Here is a 27677-nt window from a genome sequence, read left to right as displayed (position 1 = left end):
GAAATCAGCAACGCTCGTGCTCAACTTCAGCTGGCTCAGGATTGCTCCTTCCCCAGCACTTTCCAGCAAAGGAGAGTTGGCAGCCCAAGATTTAAAGACAAAATGTCCTTCTCCATTTATTTATTTATAGTATTTTTCTCTCTCTTTTTCTAAGGAGGGGTGATTTGAGTTATTGAGGCAAACCCCTACAGCACTCTTGGTCAGAAGACATCAAGAGATTCAGCCAATAATTTTTTAGGCCATATGATCAGTATCTTTCCAGTGACTAGTCATTCAAGTTAACCTGTAGTGCCACACATTTTTTAAAAATTATTTTAAAAAATAAAGTAAATACAACACCCAACCTTAGCTTGAGGGCAGAGCTGGCTCCCAGGAGCTGTGCTGTTTATCCCTCCATGGCACACAGCAAGTGGCACCTCTGCAAGTGCCAGCAGTTACACATGTGCACAGCTGTGAGGGTTTGCAATTCTGCAAGTCAGATAATACTGGAGAGCATTATCCTTTTGCTTGCTGCTACTCTCTCTGATCCTGCACAGCCTTCAGCACCTCCCTGCACAACCAGGAAGAGGTTACTCTATTTTTCTTTTCCAAATGCTGAGCCCAGGGTATGCAGAGCATATCGCAGAGCAGAAATGCTGCTCTCATGACCTGTGATTGCCTTTAGTTTAGTCATATCACATGTAAATAATATCTCTTCCATGGCATCCTCTCATGTGATGCCTTCCAACGAGAACCCCCAAGCTCTTATGCAAAAGCAGGAATGATGCCCAGCAGTAAGCACAACTCCAACAAGGCTTCACTGAGTTAACATTAAACCATATTCCAATGTTTACCTTAGTTCCTTGAAGGGGTCTGCCCTGACATTGGGAGTTTCTATAGATTTAGGGAACACTGTGCCTTCTGCTCCTGAAATCACAAAACAAAACAGAAGACAAATTGTAAACATTATGAGCTGTTATCAGGGGAGTGATTGTCAAATCATACCTAGGTGCAATTTAACTCATTGCCTGACCCCATGTCTTTCTAGCACATCCCTTCTGTCCCCAGAAAAGCCAGACCTTATCATTTTCAATGGGTTGCCATGATCACACGTGGGGTTTGCCTGTAAACTGCACTCTGGCTGGAAAAGTTGGTGCTTGCACCCCAACTTGGGGAGAGTCTGCTGGCCCAGCTGATGCAGGGAGCTTGGAAAAGACACCCTTTGCTAACCAGGCATCTAATCCAGCTACATCCCCCATGGAAGAACCTGGATGCATGTCACCACATCATTTATTTTGCTGGGCTCTCAGAGATACTCAAGGGAGAAAAGCAGATTTTGACTTTTCCCCAGGCTGTGCTCCTGCCTGGGGAAAAGGAGGGAGCTGCACCCTCATGCAGAGCAGCACAAGCAGACTCTGCCCCAGTCCCAGCCTGGCCACCAGTCCAGTGTGTGACCCAGAAATTATTTAACTTCTGCTCATTCCCTCTTCTCTCAGAGACAATGGGGAAGCTGCACTGCCCCATTTGCTGACTGGCTTTAGACCTGTGAACTGCTGGGTACCACAAACAGCTTGTCTAAGTTCCAGACCACTGCAATCCTCTTCAGGGCCACCTGCACAGCCCAGCTGGGCCACTTCACCCAGCCATCCCTGAACTGGGTCCATATTTTGTGATCAACCCCTGCTCTCTCTTTGCTGTAAGCCAAAGCCCTGCCACCCTCTGGCAACCCTCTCCACTGACTGTTCTCATTTAAAATGTGCATTTAATCCAAAATGGTCTCAATTCATCTTCAGCCACTGAATATTCTCGAGTCCTTGTGTGCCACCCAGACTCGCATGAGGAGACTTTAGTCAGGCACTGATGGTGACCCAACCCCCCCAACCTGCTCTGATTCTCTGAGAAGTTCTGGGCTTTCTGAATCAATCACTATGAAGCAAATTTTTGGGACTCCTGTTTTGTTTTTGTTTTTTTTTTTTTTTTTCCCTGAACCTGTTCTACTTTCAAAAGACTCTGTTGGAGCACAGGAGTCCCCAGGTGCTGTCACCGACTCTCTGCTGCAGAACATCACGTTCCTGCTCCCACTGAAACTTCCAATTAAAACACAGCTGAGAGTGGCACTAACTGCCTCACACACAGAGTGTGTGCACTATAAATTAATGTTCCTGTTCTCCAATATATAGCTGCCAAGCCAATGAGCAAGTATGACCTATATTCTAAAATTCAAACCTGTAGTCTTGCCTTCAGACACACTGTGAACAATTAGTCACTCTTTATCTGCAGTCATCACAGCAATTTCAGTGTCAGCATGCAGACAGCGCTGGTGGTGTTTTTTTATTTCTTTAGATTTTAGACTGATAAAGTTATTGGTGCAAACTACAGATCCTGATGAAAACTTTTACATGTACAGTTTGAAAGCATTCCTAACTAACACTGCGATCGTAACTGTTCCCTGTGTTAGTTTGAAAGTCATCATTACAGAATAACAGATGTTCTGAGATGGTCCAAAACATGTCAAGACAATATCCTGCTGTAACTGCTGCCATAAGTGAGAAACACCTATGACTGCAGTATGACTACACTTTCTTTGCACTGAAATAAATTAACTAAGCTGTCCCAATGTGTTAAAGAAAAAAAAATCAGAATGAAAACAGGCAGTCTAACATTTATAAAAAAACTAACCAACTCTTTTTAACCCAGAAAAAAACAAAGTAAACTCAAAGATGATAAAAGCAGCCTAAAGTTTGAAGGTTTATACTTGGGGATTGAGGCTGATCCTATGGCACAATACAGATATTGAGCTTTTAACCTTACTATAAGCTTTCATTGTTACAAGTTGTCATAAGCAGCTGAAACTTGCCAACCATGAAGGTTGTTACTATCAGATCTGTCCTCTCTCAACAGTTTCCAAATGATTTAAATCTCTGCTTTATCCAACACGATTGCCTTGGCTCTTGGCTTTGCAATGAAATGTAGCAAAACATCCAGCCTGCACTTATCTGCATAATAAAACAGTGATTTTTGAGGGAAGGAGGATGAGAAGGTTCAGCTGGAGAGATGCACAGAGATATTCTTGTACCCCTTCCACACACATGGCTTAAATGGTGACTTTATGCTGGGCATTTAAATTAATTTTTAGACACCTTAAATTGGATACTCAAGTCATACAAGCTCAAAATAACTACCTGCCTGTAACCAGAAGTGTGTGCAGAATTAGGAGAAACTTTAACTTATTTCTAAACTTGGGGTTTTACAGGCTTTCATTTTTTTAGTTTAAATGCAAGAAGCAATTTTGGAAACAAGGTCAATGAAAACCTCAATGCAGTAATTTCAAGAAGGTTGAAAATGAAAGAGTTGGGTATTCGTTTCCTCCCTTTTCTTGTTTTCCCTTCCCTACACAGTTCTCAAACCCTCTTTTCCTGTCTCTCTTCTTGCCAGATCCATTAAAAAGTCCCTCATGCACTGGGAACAGGAATGAGATTTCCAAAACCTTCTGTTTCTCTCCTTTGATCCGAATTTGAAGTGAATGCTACCTGCCTTGATAAGGTTTTCTGCTTTGACTGTATAATTCATATTCTTCTTTAATAACACAGAATCCCCCAAAGGGCCACCTGTCTGTCACTGAGCAGGACATCAGCCACGAGGGGATGCTGAGGGACCAGGACTGAGACATCCCTCCCTTGGCTCTGGCTGTCAGCAGCTGAGGGCCCCTTGAGTTGGCAGAGAAAGTTTATCAGAAACACTGATTAACTTCCCTCACCTCACCTAATCCTCATCCTAATTGTCCCCCTTTCTAGCAGGGGGCTCTGATGGATGAATTAAACACTCTGGGGAAGTTCTCCCTTTGGTTTCACCCCACTACCTGATTATTTCAGTAAAGAACCATCCTCTTCTTTCTGTGCTATTGGGAATTTTCTGGACTTCAAACATGCCCCCTCCCTCCAGCCCCCTCTATTCCATGCTGGAGCTTCTCAATCTCTGCCTGTAGGATCAGCAGTTCCCAAAGGGAAAAACTGCCTTGGATTAATTCAGTTCCACTGGACATTTGTGTCAAAGTTTGGCTTCTGGCCCCTGTGGAAGTCCCAGCCAGGCTCTGACAGCACCAGTGTAGGATGGTATTGAAAGTGAAGGCTGGAGGAAGTGACCTCATTTAGTGGTTTTAGTATCACGAATCACTTATGTTGGAAAAAACTCTGCAGATCATGGAATCCCACTGTGACTCAAGGCTTTGGCAAAAAAACGAAGGAAAGTTTGAGGGAAATGTGCTGTTGTCACTGAATTGGGTTATTCCAGCTCTGCTGAAGGAAACTGGGATGTTACAGGGTAGCAAATGGTTGAAAATATGAAGTCCAAGGTCATGTGCTTAGAAAGCAGTAAAAATTTCTTCTACATGTTGGAGGCTTCCAAGATATAATATCCCTGGATAAAAGCTGAATGCTGCTCATGATTCATGGCAGTGAGAGAGTCAAAGTCAACATTAAACTGAAAGGCAAGAAGAAAGTCTAAAAGGAACACAAAATAAAAAGGAAACCGCATTATTTTAAGAATCATCAGTGAATCCCCAAACTATTGTGTGCCCCCCCTGCTCATCCCCAGAGAGGAAAAACTCTCATGACTGCACAAACAGAAATCTGTCCTACAAAAGAAGCCTGGAAGGACTTGGCTGTGTGGCTGAGCAGCATGATGTGCTGAGGAAGGATACTCATGCTGTGCATAAACACATCAGAGGGTAAATAACAGCAAGGGAAGAGAACCATTGGCTCCAAGCCCATGTTTATATGGGAGCCAGTGCTCAGATGAGTGTGGCAGCAGCTCTCTGGCCACAGAGAGCAGGCACAGACTTTCTCATGAAAGGCTGTGAGAAGATCAGAGAAAGGGATTAGAAACAATTCTTATCTCCCCTTGTTGCACCTGCTGTTGTGCACATGTGGAATGTGTTATGGAGGTTTATTTACCAAAGGGTGATTTGTTAATTGGACACTGGATGGCGTTTGCATGGATTGGCCAATTAGGCCAAAGCTGTACTGGACTGGCTGCAAGGGTTACTGAGTTTTTTAGTTAAATATAGGATAATATAGTATTAGGATGAGATAATAAAGCAATTGATCAGCCTTCTGCAATCATTAAGTCTATGCTAATTATCACCCAGCTGGGGCCTGTGACAACAAGATGAGTGGCAGTGAACTGGTCCTGAGTGTATCTGGGAAGGAAAGTGAGGGTTTTCTAGCCAAAAGAGGAGCTACAATGGGAGCAGCTTTTCAGATAGATGGGACAGACAGTATGAAATATCTGACTAATTTCTGACTGGAAGATGTGGTGTCTCAGAACCAAGGGGCAGTATTCTCAGGACCAGCAATTTCCTTCTAGTCTAGCATTCCTTTAGTCTTACTTTCGCTGTCCTCTACCTGAGAAATGATGGGTTTTGGTAAATGGTATTAACAGCTCCAACAGTTCAAGAATCAGCTGTTACAATCTCCCTTTTCAATCAAAGCTGCTCCATCCCTCTTCCTCTTTTACTGAGTATAAAGCTAATGTAACCTACATTTATTATTGTACAACAAAGTTTCTGCTTCCTGAATTATCTGTTATTAAACCATTTTCTATCTGCCATGAAAAACGCATACAGAAAATTTCTATTTCATTGCAAAGTACTAATTTTTTTCTTCATCATATGAGACTCTCTGCTGCTGCTAAGGGTAACTTAGGTGAAATTAGCCAAAGACAGAAGAAAACAGTAATATCATTAGGATTTAAACACACTGTACTGTACATCCCTAGGCAATAAATTATTCTTTCTCACAGTATTATATCAGAGAGGCTTCTATTATACTGATTCCCTCTTCTGACACTGTGTAATTTACCACCGATAAATGTTCATAAACAGTTTGACTGAAAAATCCATAAAGCCATTTCAGCTTTATTTTAAGTCCCATTTAATGTCCCTCAAAAATGATTTCATCAATGTGTTTCCATTAGCTGGTTCTCTGCCCAATAACTTAATTCCATACAATCAGTCAGGAACTTATACAGCATATGACAGGATCTACCTGAAGTATTTTGAATCACCATAAAGATTCACTCAGAGAGTATTTTAGGTTTTTTGGCTTTTTTCCTCCTTTGCAGTGCATAAGGTGTGGGGTGTCAAAGATCTCTCTATGTGTTCACTTCATTCAAGAACAAAAACCAAGAGTCTCATGGCAAGAGAACATTTGCAGTCCAGTTTTAGGCTTTGGAAATGGAAATGCCCCAGGAAAGCAGCAAATCTCAGCTGGAAGGTGCATCTTAACCAACAACAGCTCCAACCAGAGGAACTCAGGAATCTGTGCTCAGCTTTTCAGCTGCCTCCTGCTTTCCCTGCGTGCTGCAGAAGTGCCTGAGCTGCATGACACTGTCCTGGCACCTTCCCTGGTGCCAAGGCAATCCCTGCTCCCTCTGGCCAGCTGGGACCAGCCACTGTGCCCAGGCACTGACCACATCCCACTCCCCCTGCACAAAACCTCCTCTGGGCTTCCCCTGCTCTCTGCTGGAAGAGAGAGGAGCCCAAATACAATGCAATGAGAGATTTATTTTAGACTAATAATTGATGCTCCTGCTCTCAGGGGTAGGTGGCAATCAGCTGAGCAGCTCTTGGGGCTGAGCAGAATGCAGGGAGACATCAGGTTTCCACTCTGGTGCAGATACAACTGGTCAGCTACTCCCCACTTTCCTTTTTCTTTTCAGACAACTCATTTCTTTCCCACTCTGTATTTTTTTAGTGATAATTACAGACCTGCAGCACACCTTTAGTGTTGTATATTACTGTTTTCAAATGAAAGTGGGGTCTCAGAGGCCTGTGATGAACCTGGTGATTAAGTTTGCTTAAGTGTATCTTCTCTTTAGTGCTCTGCAGGACTGTGCAAATGTGGGGGGGAAGGAGAAGGATTTGCTGTGATTTTTTCTAGCTGAAGTCAAGAGGATAGTGTGCTGTTGGTCTCCATAAACTACTTTTATTCCCACTATTATTGATCAGGACACATTCAGCAATTTGTTCATGAAAACACCCATCTGAGGAGGTTCTCTCCTCTGCAGGTCTCATCAGGATAATATGTGACAGTCTCAGAAAGTGTGTGCAAACAGATGCCCAGGAAGTAAATCCAATACAATGCAGGTAAAAATTATTTGTGACTGCTTCTTCTAATACCAAGCTTTAAAAGCCTTATTCATCCTTAATTTATGTTTTTAAATGGGTGAGCATAGTAATTGCTGTTGCTCCCCTTGAATCCCATTAAATCTGAAATCAATAAGAGCTCTATTTCAGGGTCCAATAATAGCCTGGTTAGGTTAAGCCAGTGCACTGAACAAAAGCCATGAAGCTTCATTCACGTTTCTTTCCAGGATCCTATAAAAACAGCTCATTGCAAAGGTCTGTCTGTCTTCCTTTTTTGTCTAAGTGTTGGGGAGCTGCTCTTTTAAGGGCAATCAAAAATTCCTGAATAATAAGGGCAATAATGAGATCATGTGCAGCATCAACAAAGTGTTCATAATAAAAAATGTAATATAGTTAAAAAAAAAAAAAGATTCTATTTCTTATTACAGATTATTTTTAGCTCTTGGTCTTGGCACTGTATGCACACAGGGAGTGAGCCAAGCCTTAGGCACTGGGCTGTGGCTGAGTTAGGCCAGACAGGAGCTCCTTGTGACTCCAGCCCTGCTGGGTGGAGGAGAAAAAATTCTCTGATTCGGAGTCCCAAGGAATCAATGGAGCCTGGATTTTAAACTGGAAAACTTGCAGACAATGAGATGAGCTGCAAGCCCAGAGATGAGCAAGTGGGTCATTAGTGATGTAGTCACAGCATCTCCAACAGCCTCCCTGCCACAGCTCATTGATCTGAGGATATAAAGGGAAGAACAGAACAGAGCAGACGGGCTCACACCCAAACTCAGAACAGACATAGGAAGAAAGGTTGCTACAACTTATGCTGACCTCTAGATATTTTCTTCTTGACTAGTTTTGGGGTCCTTCAACACTTTTCCTGCAGCTCAACAATAGCAATGTCATCACTGAATTCCTTTGAAGCTCTTCTCAGCATTCTTGTGCAAAGTTGCAAAGGAACTCAGGGGAGCACCTGAAGTGGGAATACACAGTGGAAATTTATCATGGAAAATATTATGTGAGATTCAAACAGATCAGCTAGGGAGGACACTTAGGAAATAAAGTATAAATCTGCCACACTTTTAAACTTGATTTCAGTGTTTGGTAAGTGTACAGTATGTTTCTTTCATAATCCTTGTGACATTTAATCAATATTAATCTGATGGTGGATGATTCCTCTCTTTCCTTAAACAGGATTAAGGGAACACAATCTGAACACACATTTCAGCCTGGACTCGAAGCCTATACACTTTACATAAATGCTATCCTTTCAGCCTGGAATGTACTTTAAGTAAAAGCAAACACAAAGAAAACTCCTCAGTTTCTCTCTCTCCCAACACAGCCTGTTCTTGCTAATAAAAAGACAAGTTTGCAATCTGGGTGAGTGGATTTTGAAAAAGGAGAGCAAGAGAAGTTCGATTTGCCATTAAAAAGAATGGAAAACAGCATCACACCTATTGCCCTTAAACCATGGGAGCTATCAGAAGTATTCATTCAAGAATTGGTAATTTTAATTTATTCCCTCGCAGAATGGGAGAAATACTTTATTTGAAAGAAAATATCCAACAATTGCATCTCAACCTCTGGGGAAGAAAAACCAAAAAAAACCTAAACCTACCCAATTCAACTAAATCAGATTTCTTTTCTATACAGCTTTTAAATTCTCTGTCACTGCTGATTACAAGTTAAATCACTTTGTGACCCCTGCTTCTACATGGATACAGCAACAGCATGATTCCTAGCTGAGAGAAAAGAAAAAAGAATTTTCTTGTGGCTTTAACCACTGAGAGTAAACATATGTTTTTGCCCTCCACTACTCCTTAATTTTGCTAAACATATTTTTTTCCCATAATCACAGCTCTGCAACAAGCTCAAGGAAATCTGACAGAACTGCACTGCCACAACGGAGAGCTAAAGACAGTGGAGGCAGTTTCCAGCCTGGTGAGTGCCAGTGCTAAACCCTGTTATCTTCATTTGTCAGCACATTTCCCTGCTCCCCTCGTTTTATTCCCCATCCCTCTCCTGCAGGACCAACCACTACACGACAGCTTGGCAATTGCTCCAGGACTGCATTAGTGCTGCTGCCTAATTACCTGTGGGCAGGGAGTTCTGAGTATTGCAGCTGCTTCCTGGAGAAGTCCATACATCTCCAGCAAAAAGTCAAATGCCCGTCCCAGCTGGCTGTGGCTCGTTTCTCTGGCTGAGAGCACAGGAGGAGCTCAGAAGCAGCCAAAGCAAGCTGGAGCTCATTTGTAACTGGGTGAACTGGGAAAGGGCTGTGGCCCCAGGCTGATGGTGCAGTTTGTCTCTGGTGGCACAGCAAGGCACCCCAGTGAGGTACCCCAGAGAAGTTCCCTTTCCTTTGGGTTAAAGGCACCTTCCCCTCTGCTGCCTTTGTGAAGGAAAAGGATGAGAGTAGGAAAATGGCTCAGTTTCATGAGTATTGCAGCACCATGGCTCCTTTTAGAGGGCTACTTATAGACCTGTAGCAAGGACATGTTTTTCAGAGCAATGCCCAAAATCCACACTACAAATATTGAAGCTTGGCATTTACCCTCAGGCATAAAGCTGCAGCAGACTCAGTGGTGAGACCAAGAAGCTCCATTTCTTCTCTGGGTCAGGCCTGATTTCAACACTTGGCTACCAGAGTTGTTCCCTCTGCCACAAACACATCAGCAAAATGCCATTTGGAAATCATAATAGCTGCTGTAAAGGGCAACCATGCATGTTCTGATCCATAAATAATTGCTGCTGAAGAAGGGTACATGCTGTAAAAATGAGTGGTAATTCCTGGAAACTTAAATTTCCAGCTTACCCCACCCTCTGAAATGACTGATACCAGACAAATACCTCTGTGGATCATTTAATGAAATAAAAACTACTCTTGCAGTCATTAAAGTTATTCTTCTGTAACTACTGCAGCAAGCAAAAGCTGAAAAGGACATGCCAAGAAGTCCCTAAAAGTTTAATATGGAGGAAATGTGAGCAGAGTCCTCTAACCAGGCTGGCACTGCAGCCACAGCTCTGCAGGGCTCCTCCCAGATCAAGCTAATACATGGAACTCTGAAAATGTTTGTAGATGTGAAGCTTGAGGCAGCTGGGGCAGCTTACACAGATGTGCTACTTCAGTAACATCCACATTAAATCCTGTTCTCCTCTTGTCCAAAGTGAAGGATATTATTGCAAAGGCTTTTTTATCCCTTCCACATGTAACAAGCCACAGCACCTTGAGTTCTATAAATGCAGAGCAGGTCCCCAACAACAGCCCCAACACTGTCATTTAAAAGAGCTCTCTACAGTCACAGAATGACAGAATGATTTCCCTTGGAATGGACATTAAAGGTCATTTTGCTCCAACTCCCTTGCCACAGGCAGGGACATCTTCCACTAGACCAGGCTGCTCTGAGCTCCATTCCTGAATGGGGCATCCACAGCTTCTCTGGCCAACCCATTCCTGTGCCTCACCACCCTCACACTATCTAGTTATTTTATGATATCTAATCTAAATCTAACCTCTTCCACTTGAAAGCCATTCCTCTTCCTCCTGTCACTGCACGCTCTTGTAAACAGACCTGCACTCCTGGACTACACTGCTTTTACTGTTGGTGTTTCTCCACTAAATCCTCTAAACTCTTTAATAAACAGCTCGTAAATAAAATGCTGGAAATGTGCCTTGGATTTAATTACTGCAAATATTCATAAATTTGCAATAACTTTTCAACAGCTGATTCCTCTTTCCAGGTGCAGTCCCAGGCAGCTGGAGAGAAACTTGAACAAAAAAATAAATGTTCCCAAACTAACAGTCCTAAAAATCTAACCTGTGGTCAGCACTGACATGCTCCACATGGTTCACTGCCCAAAGGGTGTTGGCTACAGTGGAAAAGAATCTACAAGGTAGAATTGGAGCTACTGGCTAATTACTTGACAGGAGAGCAGGGAAAGATTGGTGAGATCAAAGGTACTTCTACATCAGCCGTGGTGCAGGGCTGGGCCACACTGCTCCTGCAGTCTTTATTCTGGGAGATGAAAGGCACCCTACCCCACTCTAAATACAGCTCTTTTAGTTAGGGTTTGCCATAGGAGAAGGCTTTAGCCAAATCTTTTATCATTAGGCTCCATTAGAAGAAAAGCTTCTGCCAAGCTAACCCAAATGCCTGAGAGATTTTCTGGGGAGTGGGAGCAATCCCTTTATTGTTCTGTTGTAGAGAAGGGGCCCTGTGGGGTTTTGATTAATCCCATCCTTGTTGGAAAGCAAAACAGTAATTTTAACAGTGGTTAAAAAGCTTGGTAGGTTTGGAAGGGGACAACATCCAGCCCATGCAATCCCACCTCCCACACAAACCTCCCTCCACACTCAAACCCAGCCACTGCCAGACTCCTGTCAGCTGCAGAAGTGTGGCTTTTGTGGTATGATCTCAGCTCACTGCAATGCATGTGGATTCCCATAAACATTTAGCCTTCAAAAAAAATTGGTTAAATCCATCATAAATATTAAACACCATAGTATAGTGGCAAGTTTCCCTGAAAACAAACTTCAAAAAATAATCTAAAATAAAAAAGATGTCAAGGCCCTTGGGAGAACTGACTCTGGCATGTCATCAGATGTTGTCTTATAAGGCTAAATTAAGCATCTGACCAGAGTTTAATTTCTGTAAAAACTCATGCTAATTTAAATTGCTTTAGATTTAATTAAAAATGCCTTTCTATAGAGATAATAATGTAACTCTGTTAATTAGTATCAAGTGGCATCTAGAGGGCATATTTAAAAACTAATCTGGAGAATAAATAGAGCTAATTAACAGTCAGAATAATGCTTTATGGTTGTCTTTTATTTATAAATGCTATAATGTTCAATAAGCTATTAAATGAAATTGTAATTAATATATATCAAAGTTATTTTTAATACTCTTTTAACTAAAGAGTGTTTCTTACACCCCATTTTTCAGATGGTCTGGACACGTTTCATTTCTGGAGGGAGGGAGTAAGGATGAGGCAGCAAATAGAAATTCAATTAGGAGCAGCTCATTTATCTCCCCTACAAGGGTCTGTGCTCAGGAGCCCACGGGGTTGTCCAGCCAGGCGTGAGCTCTGTGTCCAAGGGGTTTGGGCAGAGCTCTGCTGGCCAGGGCAAGGGCTGGCAGGGAAGGGCTGCACATCACCCCACACCCCTCCAGGGCACCATGGGCAGGGAAGGGCCTTGCAAATACAGAGCTGAGGTTCTGAGGAAGGAGAGCAGCTCTGAGGTTTGCTATGGGATCTTTCAAAAGACCATGGGGTGCTCCAATTCCATGTGGGGAGGAAAGGGATGCTAAGGGTGAGAATGTGCTCCCATCCCATCCCATCCCATCCCATCCCATCCCATCCCATCCCATCCCAACCCATCCCATCCGCACACGAGCACTGGCAGAAGAGCTTGGAAGAGTGGAATTGTTGGAAGGCTCAGTTTTTGCAGGGCTTCTTGCAGGCACACAAAAGCTCCCTCAGGGTAATCTGGACCCAGGCAGTGCTGAGCTCCCAGCCTGAGCAAGGCAGAGGGGATTTTCTGTGTCTGCACAAGGTTGTGTCAGTGTTACCAGGGCTCACCATGGCCAGAGGGCTCAGAGCTGCCCTTCCCCTCAGACAGAAGTTCCTGTCATCCTCCCATCTCTCCTATGATGACAGGTTTGACTGGATTCACTCTATCAAATAAAATCACTGAAGTACTCTAAATTACGTCATACATGAAAAGCAGAGGTGGCCAGCTCTGTCTTTCTGTGTCCTTTAATGCTCATAAATCAGAAGTAACTCCCCAAAATACTAATCAAATAAAAAGAAGGTTTTTACCATACTTTCATATGGTAATCTGCACTGCCCATACTGCACAGCTTTTTGAAGCACCATCAAATGCATCATATGTCCTACTTGCATTTGTTTTTAATCTATAATTCTGTGTATTCTTCCCCTTTTTTATCCCTTGCTAATGTTGAAAAACCCTCTAGATACCCAGACCAGGGTTCATTTCAAAACAGGACAGCACCTTTTTTCTCAGGACAAGGATTCAGCATTGGTTTGTAGCACAAACTTCCAAAAAAACACTTTGGAGTCCCTACAAAGAAAAGAGTTCTTGTCTCTGGCAATATTCAAAGTTGCTGCTCTGACCTCTGTGGGATGACTTTCATGCCAGGCTGTTGACACACTCTTGCCTTTACAAGAAGTGTGTGTTCAGTAATAACAAGAACAAGTAGAAATTATTTACATGGCCTAGATGGGTGTCAGCAGACACATTCCAGCAGCACCTGAGAGCCCAAACACCAGAAGAATGATCAAAGGAATTTGTCTGTGTGCTGCAACTCGGACTGGCCTTCAGAGCAGACAAAAACACTCCAAGAAACACGAACATATGGTGTAACACTTCCCAGCATGGCAAACAGCCACGGCAAACACTTTTGGAGATAAAATTAGATTGGGGAAGCAAAGCTGGAGAAAAACAAAGCCAAGAATGAACTCAGAATGCATTTCAGCTCAAGGTCATTGGAATACTTCCTATGTAACATCACCAGCAGTATAATTCTGTTTTTTCTTTTCTGATAGATCTGCAAAAGTCAAACCTCGAGAAACACAGTTACAGGTATAAATCAAAGTGCACTACAGTGATCAGCAGATTTTTGATGTTTATTCTGGAGACTAAAACAAGGCAAAAACTCAAAATAGCTATCAAAATTAATTCCTGGTTTCTTGAAAGCACAAAGGAATTGAAAAGCAATTTTTTCTAAGTATGTAATCTGAAAAGGAGTACTTGCAGCTTGTAAGGAGAAGGTTCTGTATCTTTTTTTAAATCAACAAAGTAAATCTCTCTTATTTTAAGGTCTCCAAGAAAGCACTTAAAAACTGTTGCTTCCAGACTTCATCTACCCTGCATGAATTAGCTCTGAAAGGTGCAGTGTGATGGGAGCTTTGTTGGAGAACATGGACTGTTAGAAATGTCTCCAGCTCTGGAACACCACAAGAATTTTGAATGGGCCTCTTTAAAGTTCTAAATTAACAAAGAGATTCTTAATTTTGTGAAGTTCAACACTTATCCTGTGAAGCCCACCTAACTTTTTATAGCTGAACTAGTCCAGTGTGTAACAACAGTGATTTGCAGAGAGCTACACCCACCCTGTCCACAAACAAGAACCATCCAGAGCAGCAGGACATCGGGCAGCAAAAGATGTTAAAGGCTGGATACCAAGTCCCATTTATATTATACATAATATACTATTAAATAGCTAGGAATTATAATAAAAATACTATCTAGATCTATATATAATTCCAAGCTCCTTATTGATCTGTTTTCACAAGAGAGATAAGGAAGAGAGATAGTTTGGAATGGAAAAAAAACAGATATTGGTGCCTCCTCAAAGACGAGCAGCACTGCTGTGTGACTGTGAACAACCTGAGCTACCCACTCTGGTCCTGGGTGAAAACATTCCTGACCAAATCCCAGACTAACCAAAGAGCTTGGATTGAACTGGGGCACACAGAAATTCAAGTTCCAGACAGTTTATTTTATATAACTATCAAGTAAGTTTCAAAATTCCCAACTGCCACAACTGTTTTGTTTCTCCAATTAATGACAAAAAAAAAAAAAAAATCCAAAGAAATAAGAAAGAACCCCTACATCCCAAACCCAGAGCGTATCCCCAGTTCTCATTAGGAAATAGCAATGTAAAGCCTGGCTGGCAGCACAGCTGGGGAGGCAAATCCTCCTGGTGTTTGTTTCAGAATGAAGGAGGGGCTGTGACAGTGTTGGCACCAAAAACAGGAACCCTGAGGTTTCCCTTTGCACAGTGACTGCAGACATGGGCACCAACCCCTCACTGTCCTCCACCCCAGATCCAGGAAATAAAAGCTGTTCAGTTCCAAAACTGGCTTTAAAGCTACTTCACTCAGCCAGACAAATCATTTCCAGGGGAGTTTTCTTCTGAGGGGAAAGAACAAATTGTGCAAGTTAAGAAAGCCTTCACATAGAAACTCCTGGCCTTTATCTGCTTGGAAAAGATTCAGTCATAAAGGTTTTCTCTCCAAAAGAAGCTTTCAGCAAGTAGGAAGGAAAGTCAGGCAAAACTATACTCATATTTGAAAAGATACATATTAAAGCTGTGACTTAATAAACAATCTCTTACCTAGAACTCTCAATCTCTCTGCTCCAACCACCACTTCATTGTCATCTGCAGAAAACAGCAATTTTCCAGAGAGGGTTTTCACCTCAAATTTTTGGCTGTGTGCTTCCACTGCTTGGGGACCTAAGGAGAAGCAGCTTTACTTTAGAGAAAAGTGTAAGAAAATCACAGTAGCTTCATACATTAAATAAACTCATTTGCTGGGTAATAATAGCTCAACAAATTGTGTCAGAGATACCAAACAGAGAGGCTTTTTAGAACTTATTAGGAAAGGGCAGTTTTCTACCCAAGTAACAACTGTTCAACTATTTCTGCTTATGCTTTTTTTAATGTTTATGTGTGCCATAAAATCACCACTGATTTTGGGACAGCTGGGATATTTTAACAAAATGACAGACCCACATGTGAAACAGCAATGAACATACCCAGCCATGCTTTGAGAATATTGGTGTAGGTGTAAGAGGCATCAAGAGTTCCTGGGCCCATTTTGCTTGGACTGATGCTACTGTGTTAAGGATTCCTGTTTTTCTAGCTTTTAAACATATCTAGATTAAAATTCTATCAGTGTCATGTGCAGCCCAATTAAAAAAAAAAAAAAAAAAAAAAAAAAGACAACCACCAGCACAGGAGCAAATATTTTGGTTTAGACCCCTTCAATCATGTGCAGGCCAAGAAAAATGGCATTCTTTCACATGGAGAAAGTTTTTAGACAAGTAAAACTTTCCTTTGAAGATCTTATTTCAATTCTGCTGCTTTTCCTGCAGGCTGCTGTGCCCTACAGTGCTGGAAAGCCTCTGGCAATGCGTTTTCTTGTGGGGTCTGATAAACATCAGCCACCTGAACAGCAATTCTGTGCAGGTTTGTGGCTCAAAGGCTGCCAAGGGTTACAAAGAGGCTGCCCTGGGTTACTGACCTGGGCCAGACTTTGGACAAATCACCACTGAACAACCCAGCCAACTCCATCTGAGCCACAGCCCTCCTGGAATATCAACCTGCATGAGGTAGGTGCTTGGACTTTGATTAATTCTGGCCATCTTCAAGACCAGTCTCATTTATCAAAAGACAAGAGAACATCTGAAAGCCAGTATTTTCTTAAAAACTCCATCCCTACCCAGCATTTCCCTGCATGGGTCACCTGTGCTGGCACCTGGACACACAGAATCATGCATATGGTTTGCACTTCAGACAAGTGAGGCCATGCTGAGATCCCTGGAAATATTTAAAATCTCGTGCAGCCCCCCTGAGAAAATGCAGTATTTTAAATCTGGTTTGTGCCTTGCTTATCAACCACCTCCCCACTCATCCTTGCAGCATGCACTACATGGGACCACATCTTTGCTCCACTGTGAAACCAAAGCTGGTGCTGAATGCATAAAAAGCTCAATAACCAAAGCATCCCACTGGGAGGTATCACTCAGTCCCAAACTCTCGTGACACAGAGGTGCTTAAGTGAACCAAACACCCTCTTGAAAATACACACAGAACCAACAAACTGAAGACCTTCATTCTGAATGTGAGAATCAGGGAGCCTGGGGTTGAATTTATTTCCTTCCTCCAGGCAAGTTTCACACAAGCTGCCTAAATAATTGCTCACTGAAGCTGCATATTTAATAATTTAATACTGTGACTAAAGGCCAAGATGTTATATAAGCAAACCAAGCAGCCCAGTCTCACCTTAAAAACATGTTTATGGATTACAGCCCTTGCCACACACCAATACTTCTCACGGTCCATGTATAAATCTCAGTAAATATATCTGTTCCATATCAAATATAAATGATATGCCATATATACAGTGCTATATTCCTTATATAATGCATTAGGCTCTTTCAACCCAAATTACTCATGTATTCATTCAAAGGTTACTGTGCACTGGAGATTTACAAAACACCCATTTCCCCACCCAACACACTCTTGTTTGGGTGCAAAGAGAGTTCTTCATCAGCAGAAGGACTTTAAATTGCAAACAGTTGCTACAGCTGGACTCCAGAGTTCTCAAGATTTCAGGCAAGTTATAAAAGTCTTGGGAAAAACCTGTGCTTGTTACAACAGAAATGTCAGCCTGGCATATGTTCTCCCTGACCCTGATGTCATACAGCCAACATTTCTAGCTCTGGACTGGCTTTCAGATGAAAATGATGGTGTGCTTCATTATCAGACAGCCCCAGCCTCTCCAGCATGGCTTTCCTGTCAATGGCTTTCTTTCTGCAAAGCAGAGTGAAGTTTTCATTCCTACTCCACAGGACACCCAGGCTCCCTGCCGTGTGCTGTCTGAATCCAGCCCAGCATCCCCAAACACCCACTTTCATCCCTCCTTAACCCCTCCAAGCAGCTTTTCCCCCTCCTTACCTGTAACAAGGCGAGTGAGGACTTTTGTCTTCTCGTTGAGGATGTTCACGGTGACGTTCCTGGCGGACTGGAAGTACAGAGGGTTGCCCTGGAACGAGACCACGGGTGTGAGCTGGGGATGGAGCCTAGCTGGGACCCTGAGCTGTGCCCAGCACTGAGCCCAGGCTGGGGGCATGGCTGGGCTGCACCTGCCCTGCAGCAGCTCCTCCTGCCCACCATGGACACCACGGCTCTGGCAGGCCCAGGCAGCGCCTTGCTTAGGGATGATTGCCTCTAACAACCAACCCGTTGTTTTAAAATGTGCAGGTGATACAGCACCTGACCTAAGCTTCCCAAAAGTGTTTTGGGAGGGTGGTTGACTGCAGCAGTGTATTTCAGAGGCAAATCTGCAAAATTACAGCTTCTGATCGCTGTGTGTGCCTAACACATGAGCAAGCCATGCCCAAGGGCTGGGGAGAAGAAAACGTGATTAACATGTGGAGAGTGCCTTAAATCTCAAAGCACATGTGAACCATCTGGCACATTTCCTCACCACACCATGGGCTGGGATGCCAGCCTGTGACCCATCCCACCGGGTCTGCAGAACACAAGACACGAACTCTTCCCCACATCCCACCTGACCACAGAGAGTTCTACCAATTTCTCATTTTTATGCTTTAAACACACCTCTGAGAGAAGAGCCAGAGCAGCTGGTAGCACACGGGAGCCACACAGCGACCTGGCAACATCCATCTCAGGTATTTCTCCTGCAGAGTGAAGCCAAAGGAAACCCACAGCTCCAACCATCTGCCTGTCCTGTGTGCAAACACAGCCCAGCACCAGGGAACTCGTGTTTTCCACAGGCAGCCCCAGCCTGCACAGCTGGTTTCTCAGGGGCTATTAGCCACCCACAGCACCAGCACGGGGTGACCCCAAATTAAATCAGCCAAAAATCCAATGTGAGGGGTGGAGATTCACTGCCAGCATCTCTTCCTAATGCCTAAAGCACACAGCTGATCAAATTCATCCACTGGCAGAGACACATGATAGGCAGAGGAGATAAAGCAGCAAAAAACTAGCAAGAAGGTGCAAAGTTTTATGTCCAATGGCTTTTTCCAGCATTCAAAAATTTTTCCATCAGGAATGTATAATCAGGATGGTGACAGAGAATTGTGTGGGTCAGGCATGTTCTCCTTGCCTCCTGAATTTGTAATGAACACGATATTTTCACAGATGCCATTTTTTTCTGGATCATGGCAGAAGAACTAAGTTGTCTGCATATAAAATATAATAGGAACACAAAAATTATTCCTGGGTGTCCTGTGGTGGACTGGGCCTTCAGGGAACACTTTAGTGATGGACAAACAATTCCCAGCAGTGTTTTCAGAAAACAAACCTCAAAAAACTAAAATAAAAGCAGCCTCACATGTAACCAAATAGTCACATAATTATATTTGTTGCCTTCACTGTTTTTGCAACATGTTCCCATGGGATCAGCTCTTCAGCAATAAAGAGGAAAATGGGGTTTATTTGATCAATTATAACTAGAACATTTTGGCTACATCCAGACTATTTACAACTAAATAATAATTAAAAAAAATTCCACTTAATCATTTCCAGATTTTGGACACGTTTCAGAAGCTCTTGGTTCCTCTGTCCCCTCCTACACTAAATGAGGACAAACTATCCTTCTATACTTCTGCAATGTGTCTGACACCTTAAGTATTATTGTATATAAAACTGAATTATGATTAATAATTTATAAGTAAGGATCAGTGGTAACGACTTGTAATGATTCTCCTCTAATTTTTGTTATCTTCTAGAACTTCTAGAAATTAATGCTGATTATTTATTACTATTTTATGGTTAACAGCTGAGAAAGAAAAGATGGCTTCACTTTGATCCCCCCCCTGCTTGGGGACCTGATTTGAACACACCCAGGAACAGCAGTTTACTGCTGCATAGCCATTTCCCACTTGCACATAAAGGGTATTTTTAAAGGTAGACAGCTACAATCTGCATAATGTATAGTTATGGGTGAGCTGTAACTACTATAAACACACCATAGGAAGCACAGGAAAGTGGTTTTTTTTTTACTTTTACTGTTTGAATTTTTCTTATGGAGTTTTCAAGCAGCTGGAATGTTTTGAAAAAGCCAGTTCACATTCAGGCAAGAAAAATAGTTCAATTCCCATGACTTTGAAAACTCTGTTGCTGCTCTTTGTAATATGAGATTGCACTACAGAGGAACTACAAGATAAGCCAATGTAAAAAGTCACACAAAGAGTTGCTCTGAAGACCTACAAGACAAGGAAAGAGCTGGTATCCATCTAGAAAAGGCTTAAAATACATAATCAGTCCTGGAAAAGTTTACCCCAGCATAGTAATCTCATTCACTCATTCAGAACTCAAATTCACACAGCCTTCAAAAAACTAAATTTTCCTAATGGAGGAGTTATGTTTTTATTGGTCTGCAGGGAAAGAACATTGGAAGCACTTAATGCAATGCCTGCTCTCATTTCCATAATTCTTTTTCCATTAAGAAATGAGAAAGAACTGAAGAAATTACTCCCTTTTGCTGAAAATTCGGCAGATTTTCCATCTATCATCTTCTGTTTACAAAGGAAATAACACTGACATCTTTTAAACACTGAACATTAAAAAAAAAATGTTTCCTCCGTTGCAAGCTTGGTGATGATGCCAGCTTCTCTCAATCACACAGAACAAAATAATGAAAGCTTTAAAAGCCAGTTAGGATTTACAACTGAAAAGACAAAGCCTTCCCCTTCTCTTACACTTTCATGTTACCATGACACAAAATGAAGTATTCTGATGCATATGAGCAGGTGGAAATCTAGATCAGCATGGCATCAGCACCACAATAAAATAAGTTATGTAGAGAAGCAATATTTTCATAAACTGTCAGAGCACTTCATGGAGCTGGAGTTGGAATACCAGCATGCAATAAGGAAGCACAACTTTTAAAGACTCTTTGGGCTGGTCATGTCCTTTCAGCTCACCATGAACCCACTATTCATCTCTGCAGGAAATGCTGGAGAGTAAATACATCATTCTGCCTCTTACTCCAGCTCCTCATTAGCAGAGCCAGCACTTTAAAATAATTCAAATGTTTGCAGACACACGATAGCATTTGCCACTCAATAGATTAAAACATTGGACACATGCTGCAGAAGAAAGGATATGAAAAGTGCAAAAATATGTCAAAACTGCATAGCTTGGTTCCTCACCAAGCAGAGGTATCCAGTAAAATATAGAAAACTTCACAAAAGGTATCAACTTACTGTTTGCTAGGTTAAACACATGGCAAAACAAGCCAGAACAGATCACTAACTGTCTTTCTTTGGCTTCCTTTGGAAGAGATGCTAAAAACTCCCAGATCAGAGACTGAAACAGAAAAAGCCCTTTGACTGACAAGCTTAATTTGCAGCTGAAGCAATCCCAACTAGTGCTCCCAACTTCAGGGAAATTCAGTACTTTAACAGATGTCCTTAGACTGTTCCAGGGAATTATTAAAAGTATTTGGAAATCCTTTTAAATTTTCACAGGCAATTTAAAAATAATGCCTCACAGTCAGTGTGTTTGTAGTTTGGATGGTCAAAAGGAATAGCTTTGATCTGATCCTATGGATCCAGACTTCACACAGTAAGTGCCAAGTGAAGCCTGTGAAAATAATGGAAACTGTGAATTTCCTGCAGGCTTGAAAAACTAATGGTAAAAATAAAATCTTAAAGCATTAATATCAGCTGGCAAGGAGCAATCTATGGAGAAGTCACTCAGAGTAGCATTTTCCTGCTCAACCCCACCTCTCACTGACATTACAGGAAGCAAACACTGACTGCTCTATGCTCAGCTGGACTGTCAGAGGACAAAACTTGTTTTTCTGTAAGGCAAGCAGCCAGCAAAAGCTGTCCTGCAGCCACAAGCAGCACTCACCTGCCTGCACCCCTGGGTGCTGTTCCAAGGGGAAGTTTTGTGTGGGTAATAAATATATTCCTTTCTTCAAATCCAATCATCAGCTAAATGTGGTAACAGCAATAACAGCAGTGACACTTTCCTGCACTGCATTTTCCACTGGTAAGGACAATTCAGAGCTGCACCTTGTTTTTTTCTGGTTTGATGCAGCAAGAATTCATCACCCAATAACTGAGAGACAGAGCAACAAATTTAGGGCACCTGAAATGGTCTTCATTAGGAATGGCAAAGCTCTAATGGAAAGCCACAAAGGCATCCCACCTCTGTAGTTTCAATTTGTGTGGCCAGGCCCAGGGCAGTGTTGAGGACACCAAGAGTGTGCAGCTCACTGGTGCAGGTGTCAGACACATCCCCTGACCTGCCAGGAAAGCTGTGACCCTTACTCTGTCACTTTTGGTCAGTTGACACAGACATGCTTACATGAGTCTTCATGACACAGTTCTGCACATTCCCATACCACTTGCTCCTCTTTCAAAGGAACACCTCACTGAGGTTTGGAGTTTCTGAACCACAAATGTCTCCAGAACACGCTGTGAGTACAGGCAAAAAAAACCCAGGACCTGTCCCCAAGCTTGCACTTCTTTCCCCCACTCCTGCCTTAGGAACAGAAACTCCTCTGGAGAGTGTCTGGTAAAGTTCAGAGCTGCTCCCCTAAAACAGAGATTTAGGAGGAGATTAGTAAAACCCTTCAGCACTGATGAGAGGGGCTGCAGGGATCAGGCAACTGGCAGCACCACGAGCCCCAGCAAAGCTCACAGAGCATTGTACAGACACCCTGCACCTCCTGAAGAGCCAACTGGAAGCACTGGACAGCATCTACCTTTGGCTGTGAAGAAAAAAAGCTGGGGAGTATCTAATGAACCCCATCCCTAAGATCCTGCTTGGAACAGCAGCCTGGCCTTCAGCTACACTGGCAGAAAATCCACACTTCATGGTTAACTTGCAAGCTAACCATTACTGTTTCTATGTCAAAAGCTCTTCCTCCTTTTTCTGGTCTAGATCCCCACTGCAACAATAGGATTTTCCCCAGAAGCTTCCTGGCACAAAAATTTAAGGCATGTAGCTAAATCCTTAGGTGATAGATTGAAAATAGCCCTTAATATGATTTAAACATACTTTTTCTTGTTTAATCACTGAGTCTCTTTTCATCTTGATTTTGTCCTTCAAACAGCTGAACATAATGTTCATGTTACTAAATCCCTTTCTTAGTAAAACTTCTGATTTGACAGTGTAAGCTTTTCACTGCAGAATGAAAGCAAACTGTGAACAGATTTGGTAACAAACAGATTAAAACAAACGCTTTAAAATACCCCAGTATGTGCTAGATGTGTGTCTGAAGATGGTGTTTTTTAGGAAGCAGGCAGTAGGTTCAGTGGAGATGTAACAAAATGTAGTTTGCATCTTCTTCTTCTGGAAGCAAACTTTATCACAAGTGGAATGTGCCCAGGTGGTGTAAGCTGGCTCAGTGACAGAGCTGACATGGCCCTGACCTGCCCTGGGCACTCAAAAAACAAAAGTGAAGCATCATGAGCTTAGTGTGCTGTGTTACAACTTCTGACTTTTTATCAAGTGCTCAAATGCTTAAACAAACAAACAAAAAAATCAAGTTATGTTTTCTATGCAAACAAAGTTCAGTCACCTTCACAGCATGATATGTTTTACAGTACCATGAAGCTCAGAAAATACTGTGGTCCCACCCAATGTGACATATTTTAATAGAACAGATAGTGCAGGTCTAAGTTTTATGTCCAATGCCACAAACCCCTCTCTTTCATGGCACTTCTTGAAGTTCATTTTAATAACAATAGAAACAAAAGATAAATTTCTTTCTGCTCCATTAAAGCAATTATTTTCGACTCTTCTTTTTGAAGTGCAAGGAAGGCAGGTCTGTGATGTGAGATTTAAATGACTGGGTTCTGCTTCTGGAAGGCTACCCGAAGGGGTTTGTATCCTTCAAAGTGATTTATTTCTGGCAATCTAGGGGTTTCTCTCTTTAGAAGAATACCTGTAATAATCTCATGAACAGAGTGTTTTGAGAGATTGGCTGCTTCTTCAAGATGCCTAATCAGCTACTTTGCAGCTGAGACTCTTCTGAAAATTAAATTACAGCATGTCTGCTGATATTAAAAATCAACACTGAAAAATTTCCAAGGCATTACATCTGCCTTGACTTCATTGCTGTTCTTCTTTCTTTTTTACTTCATTGAGTTATAATATAAGGAAAACCACAGGTGACATGATGAAACCAACAGACATACATATGAAAATAAAATGCCACTGTGCATGTTTGAGTTTTATTCAGTATCCACAGGGGTGGGAAATCTGTAGCATCTGATCTGCTTCACAAACATCTGAAGGCTGCTGCACATTCACAAAACTTTCTCTGTAGGTAGGACTGAAGGGATCATTACTGGCTTTGGAAAAAAGCATTGAAGCAAGCTCAGCTCCAGGAGTCCTCTGGTAAGGCAGAGGACTGGAATGAAGAGAGCAGCACAACTTGTGAAACAACCAAGTAACTCTGAAAATGCTTCAAGCTCTTCACTGCATTGAGAGTTCAGCCAAAGGAGAGACATCAGAGTCAATCAAACCTGTGCTGATGATTAACTTGGCATCCCTGGGGAACAGCTCTCCCTTGCACAAACAAAGCCAGGCTCAAGCCACACCAATGCTCTAAAACAGGTCCACAGCAGACCTGGGCTCTCAGCACATTGCTCAGCCCTTCCAGTGTAAAATCAACCAAGTATTCTCTAAACATTTCAATTTACTTGAATTCCTCTGTAGGAAGGCCAGGCTGCAGCTGCTGCTCAGTGGCAGCTCGCTCCACTCTGGTCCTGGTCTGCGAGGAGGTGGTGGAGCAGCAGGACTGTGGATTTGTGCTAAGTTATATCCAACTTTCTGCCTTGGGCTGTCCTGGTTATGATCAGAGCCCAGTGGTGACAGATCTCCTGCTGAAGGAAACACACTGCAGGTAGGCACAGGAGAGAGGGAGAGAAAAGAAGGGAGCTCTGCTGAGCTTAAAAATATTCTAAATCATCCAACTCTACAGCTACTCCACTGCTTGTAACTTTTACTCCAGTCAAGCGTGCAGACCTCTGTTCATGTGTTTTCATTTTTATGGCCTTTCTGGTGTCCCTACTGCCTGCCTTAAACATCTTTTAAAACTGCCAGTAAATCATACTTCACTATCTATAAAAGACATTAGAAGACAATATCAAAATTATACAGAACTACTAATTTCTGAGTTACTTTCCCTTATCACCAGCATTACTTGGACCATACCACAACCAGAAAAAATTAAGATCTTAGTCAGTGATGTGAAGACATGTTTAAGAGCACAGACTGTTACTACTAAGAAAAGCACAGCAGCATTTCCCAGAAGTCAGATTCAGCAGAGACACTGGGGCTCTGCAATGCTCACACGTCCTTTCAGGCATTCTGTTACTGCACTGCATAATGCCAAGTTATATATCCAGATATTTTTCTCCAGGAAGGCTAATAACGTGGATACCTCTGAAGACTGCTTTGAAATTACAGCTTTCCTTTGCTGCATGTCATGGATGGCTTAGTTCTTGTATGAGATTATAAATGGCCATGCCAACTTACGGGTGCGTGTGCAGCACGAAACACAGGAAAGCTCCTAGCAGAGGCCCCTGGTGTGACTGAAATTCAGCTGCTGCTAATAAGAAGAAGGGAAAACATTTCCATCTGTCTGGATTGGGGAAAAAGGATTTGTGATTCATCTGCATCCATATGCTGGTGTGTAGACAATACTTATGGACACACAGACATATGCGAGGTAACCAGCAACAGGAACCAAATCAATCACAGATCACAGCATGTGATTTGCCTAATTATGAGTAACACCTCACATTTTTTCTCTGTGCAAAAAGCACTCTGTGAGCGAGCAGATGGTGCTGCTAGGGGATGGCACCAGCCTCGACAGTTGCAGATGCAGAGCGTTTACACAGCGTGCCGAAAAAAATGACACAACACAAGCTGCTTCCTGGGAGAAAGACTCAAATTGAACAAGTGTCACCAAACAAAATACATGTATTTATTGATGTTCTGAACTTATCTGATCCAGCCCCTCTCTTCCAATCAAATATATACGTGCAGGCCAGGGAGTGATGCTATCTAGACAGCTTTGAAGTCTCTCAGAACTGCCACGTGAGCTGCCTAGCACAGAGCAGTGGAGGTGCAGACCAACCTGAGCCTAGTTACAACCTGCAAGTCATTTAAATCCACACAAGCAGAATCAATAGGAAGAAGCCCTGCAGAGAAAGCAATTACACTGCAAAAGCAACTGTATTACAGCATGGTGAGGGCTGGGAGGTAAGATGCAGGCAGCCATCCTCACGTCTGTGATTACCCACTGGAGTTCTCTCCCATGCATCTGGCCTGTGAAATGACAAAGGTGCAGTCCAGTCGTGTTCCTGCAATAAAACTGTTTCAGTTTTTGGGCTCCTGTCACAATTAAAATGCTCTTCTTTATGAGCCCCATTTTTCATGTTTGCTGTGCTCCATAGGTAAATGCTGGATTGTGCTTCAGGAAATATGTTTGAAGGGCACAGCGAACTCTCCTTTTCAACTGCTTCATGGGAGTAATAATAATTTCCTGGATCTCAAATTATTTATTCATTGGAGACTGTCCACTTGCCACTGCACAAGACACAAAGAAAGATTATCTGACCATTCCTGGTAGAAAATTCAGCTTTTCTATTTAAATTCTTTTATTTGCGGTTTTTCTGTATTTTTTTTTCCTGAGCTGCTGTAAACGCCTACTCTGGTGTGACAGGTTGGAAGCAGCTATAAAGTGATTGATGAAAACCATATTTAGGCCTTGTTGTGGGAATATTTATTGTAGAAATATGCTCAGTTAACGCTGTAGGGGAAGGGCAGGAAAGGAAGGCTGGACCTATGACTGTTCTTCTGATACCAAAGTGATTTATCTGCTGCAGTTATGATACAGGGTCATGGGGTCACAGAAACATCAGCACAAACTGGTTTTGAATTGCTCAAGTCCAGCCACTTTGTTTCCTCTGCTGAAATGATCAATAGCTGCCTGTAAGAAGGATGCTCTGTAGGTCTGCACAACCAGAGTCTTCCTCCAAGGATAAACAGAGGGGCCAAGCTCTGAGCTGCAGAGCTGGAACAGTTCAAGTGTGAGTTAATGCCAGACAGGAACTGTCTCGGAGAGGAAGAACTGCAAACCTCCACTGCTTTGGAGAGGCTGACAGTCCAAGAGCTGAGGTGAGAGGGCACTTGAACAGGTAAAATGACAGGTGCAGTAAAGCGTGGGATGTGGAATTGGGCTGATCTGGAGGGAAGACCCTAAATCATGCTGGACATTGCCACACTGCACACACGTAGCCACAGAGAGAGCACAGCAGCACAGGTGTGATCAGCAACACAGCTGCAGGAGGAGGATGTTTGTGTTGGGATTTGGATGGATCTTGTGGCTGCCAATCAAGAAACACTCCTGAGTATCTGCTTGGAGATGAAGGGAGGAGAGAGCAGAGGGTATTGCTGTGGTACAGGGCCTGTGAGCAAAAACACATCCCTAACCAGCTCCACTGGGGAGCTGGGGAGTGGTATTTCAAGAGATGTCAGGCTGGCAGAAAAAGCAGCAGATGCTTTTTCCATGCCTGGAAGAAGACACGAAAGTTGTTTGGGGAAATGGTGAGGAATGGCAAAAGCAGCCAAAGAGAACGGGATGTGTGAAGGGAAAACAGAGCCCAGGGAGGAATATCAGAGCCAAGGGCCCCAATTAATCTTTGGGCAATCAGCAGGGTGGCTCAGCCTGGCTGTTGTCTCCTGTTTTGAAAAGGTATTTTTCTGTTTTGATTCCTGAAGTCCTTCCCAAACTTTGGAGGAACAGAACTGATCAGTGAAGGCACTCAACCAGTGGCTCCTACCTGCAAAGGGCACAGGAAGGGTCCTGCCTGTGTGTTCCTGTTTCTTCTGCTTCACCTAAGCTACACCTCCCGGAGTGTTGCATAATAGATAATGTTCTAGAGAGAAACAAAAAGCCTCCTGCTCCCCCAACTTTGTACCAACATCAAGGTTCATAATTTATAAATAACAGTTGGCATCTTCAGAAAACAAAG

General features: G+C 42.7%; 1 protein-coding gene across 12 annotated transcripts in view; it reads right to left on the bottom strand.

Moving 5' to 3' along the window:
- SGCD (sarcoglycan delta) overlaps nt 1-27677 on the bottom strand; it is a 316371-nt gene that overhangs the window by 39872 nt on the left and 248822 nt on the right. For all 12 annotated transcript variants that reach the window (XM_021552248.3, XM_021552246.3, XM_077786667.2 and 9 more), the window contains 3 exons: nt 17599-17686; nt 15253-15372; nt 834-906 (listed from right to left, as the gene is read on the bottom strand). In XM_021552248.3, coding sequence (XP_021407923.1) covers nt 834-906; nt 15253-15372; nt 17599-17686 — 281 coding nt within the window. The remainder of the gene's footprint in view (nt 1-833; nt 907-15252; nt 15373-17598; nt 17687-27677) is intronic.

Source organism: Lonchura striata, chromosome 13 (genome assembly GCF_050655825.1).
Source record: "Lonchura striata isolate lonStrDom1 chromosome 13, ASM5065582v1, whole genome shotgun sequence".
In the NCBI taxonomy this organism is placed as follows: domain Eukaryota; kingdom Metazoa; phylum Chordata; class Aves; order Passeriformes; family Estrildidae; genus Lonchura; species Lonchura striata.
Note: the sequence above shows the minus strand (reverse complement) of the source record. Positions and strands in the feature narration are given on the sequence as shown.